Source organism: Laccaria bicolor, genomic scaffold (assembly GCF_000143565.1).
Source record: "Laccaria bicolor S238N-H82 LACBIscaffold_151 genomic scaffold, whole genome shotgun sequence".
In the NCBI taxonomy this organism is placed as follows: Eukaryota; Fungi; Basidiomycota; class Agaricomycetes; order Agaricales; family Hydnangiaceae; genus Laccaria; species Laccaria bicolor.
The window spans coordinates 1-1,823 of NW_001890010.1; the positions used below are offsets into that span (position 1 = coordinate 1).

At 39.3% G+C, this 1,823-nt stretch overlaps 1 protein-coding gene across 1 annotated transcript; it reads left to right on the top strand.

The window, feature by feature from the left end:
• On the top strand, nt 1–1,245 carry LACBIDRAFT_298773 (uncharacterized protein; the record flags this gene model as incomplete). Its single annotated transcript, XM_001890686.1, has 8 exons — nt 1–152; nt 211–267; nt 321–359; nt 418–453; nt 502–606; nt 662–712; nt 763–1,029; nt 1,089–1,245. Coding segments are annotated over 8 exons (864 nt in total), but the record flags the coding sequence as incomplete, so codon positions are not given.
• Between the last annotated feature and the right edge of the window lie 578 nt (nt 1,246–1,823).

Here is a 1,823-nt window from a genome sequence, read left to right on the forward strand (position 1 = left end):
AAGAATCCTCCTGCCACTCCGTCCAAAAAGACTCCAGCTAAGGCCAAGGTGGCTAATAAGACGAAGACTCCCACCAAGGCCAAGACAACTCCGGCTGTGAGTAACAAGGCGACCTCACCTAGCAAGGTGGCTTCCACTAAGAAGAGTAAAGTGTATGTCAACTTTTGTCCTCGCATCCATATAAAATTATTGATTGTATCCTCGCTCTAGCGCTGCTTCTAACAATGATAATGAACAGGAATCTGTGGTCAGTGACGATGACCCAAGGTAATTTTGCATACTATTTCTGAGTGGTGATCTCATAACCTTATGTTGTTTAGCGAATCCGGTCATGATTCTCCAACACCAACTGGAAAAAAGTTGGTTTTATTCTTTCAGATTGTAACCAGATTTAACTTCATTTGCTTTTTACCTTAGAAATAAAGCTCATCAAGTGATCTTCGACACTTCTGTGTAAGCTTGACTTAAAGCTATTCGGTGCCCATGTTGAATTTTAGTCAGGTTGAAGACAAAAGCCAGCATTGAGAAATCGAAGAAAAAGAAAACTGCTCAAGATGTCTTTGACAAGGATGAGGTCATGTCCGATGGTGACAAGACAGATGACGGGTTTGTGCTTTATTGAATTTTTTTATACTTTCAACCCATGTTAACCCATTATCAGCGAAAAAGAGATTGTTTATTTAGAAGACATTGATCGTGATCCTTCGCCCAGGCAATTATTTCTATCCTTTTACTTGAACTTTGTCTTATTTGCAACCCAAGTTATCCGAAGTTGTCTAAATGTGGAGTTGCCGCCTCTGATCTTATCGACCCTCTTCTTAAGGAGACGTATAAGAAGTTAACCAAGCTGCCTGGGCAAGTTATCAATAAGTATAATGTGTCCTCATACATCTTACTTGAACCTTATAAATCTAGCAGCTTGAAGTTTATATCATGGAAGGACTCTAACAACGACCAAGAAGATGACAATGGAAATGGGATGATACTTTTCTCTAGCATTGGAGACGTTCACCCCAATATCAATCTGAAGTATGTCTTCTTTCAAATTTTCTCTAACAGAGAGACTCACATTTGCGTCTGATTTATAGGTACATTAAAGGATTAGTCGTGTTCGAGAAGGACTACACGTCCAATATCGTCAACCTTTCTCGCATTGATCCATCACTTCTGGTCTCTAAGAAGACATCCGGTCAAACAAAGGGTGGGCCTCTCGTGTTCATACGGCACTTCAGTCACCCACCTTGAACAAGCTATTAGCCTTGTAAAATGTAAGAATGTATCCAGGCTAATAGGTTGTGTGGCCATTTATTTTTTTGCCTTTGGGAGAAAATATAATATTGGATTGGGTAGAAAATATTTGACCTGTAATATTGTGACCAGAAATGTTTGGGTAAATAAATTGTGTTCAAAAATATCCTAGTCAAGTGAAAGTGGTCAGAAATATTTGAAGGGGTTCAGACTGGTAAGAAATGTTTGAAGTGTGTCAGACTGGTAAGAAATGTTTGAGCCAAGTCTAACTGGCCAGAAATGTTTCAGTGGTGTGACATCAATCAGATATATTCTAAGCATGTCACACTGTTGAAAAATCTTTTAGCCTTGTCACATGGCTCAAACATATCTGACCAGTGTCACGGGGTATCTGGGGTCCCAGTTTCAAGAAAAAAACTTGTTTTTTCTGGTGCAGTTTTCTCATCATTTTGTACATTGCTTTTTTTTCCCCTCAAAACTCATCTAAGTTTGTTCTCACCAATACCCCACTTCTATCTGCCATTTTCACCACTCTAAGTCTGTTTTCACAACATCCCACTTCTCTCTGTCATGTT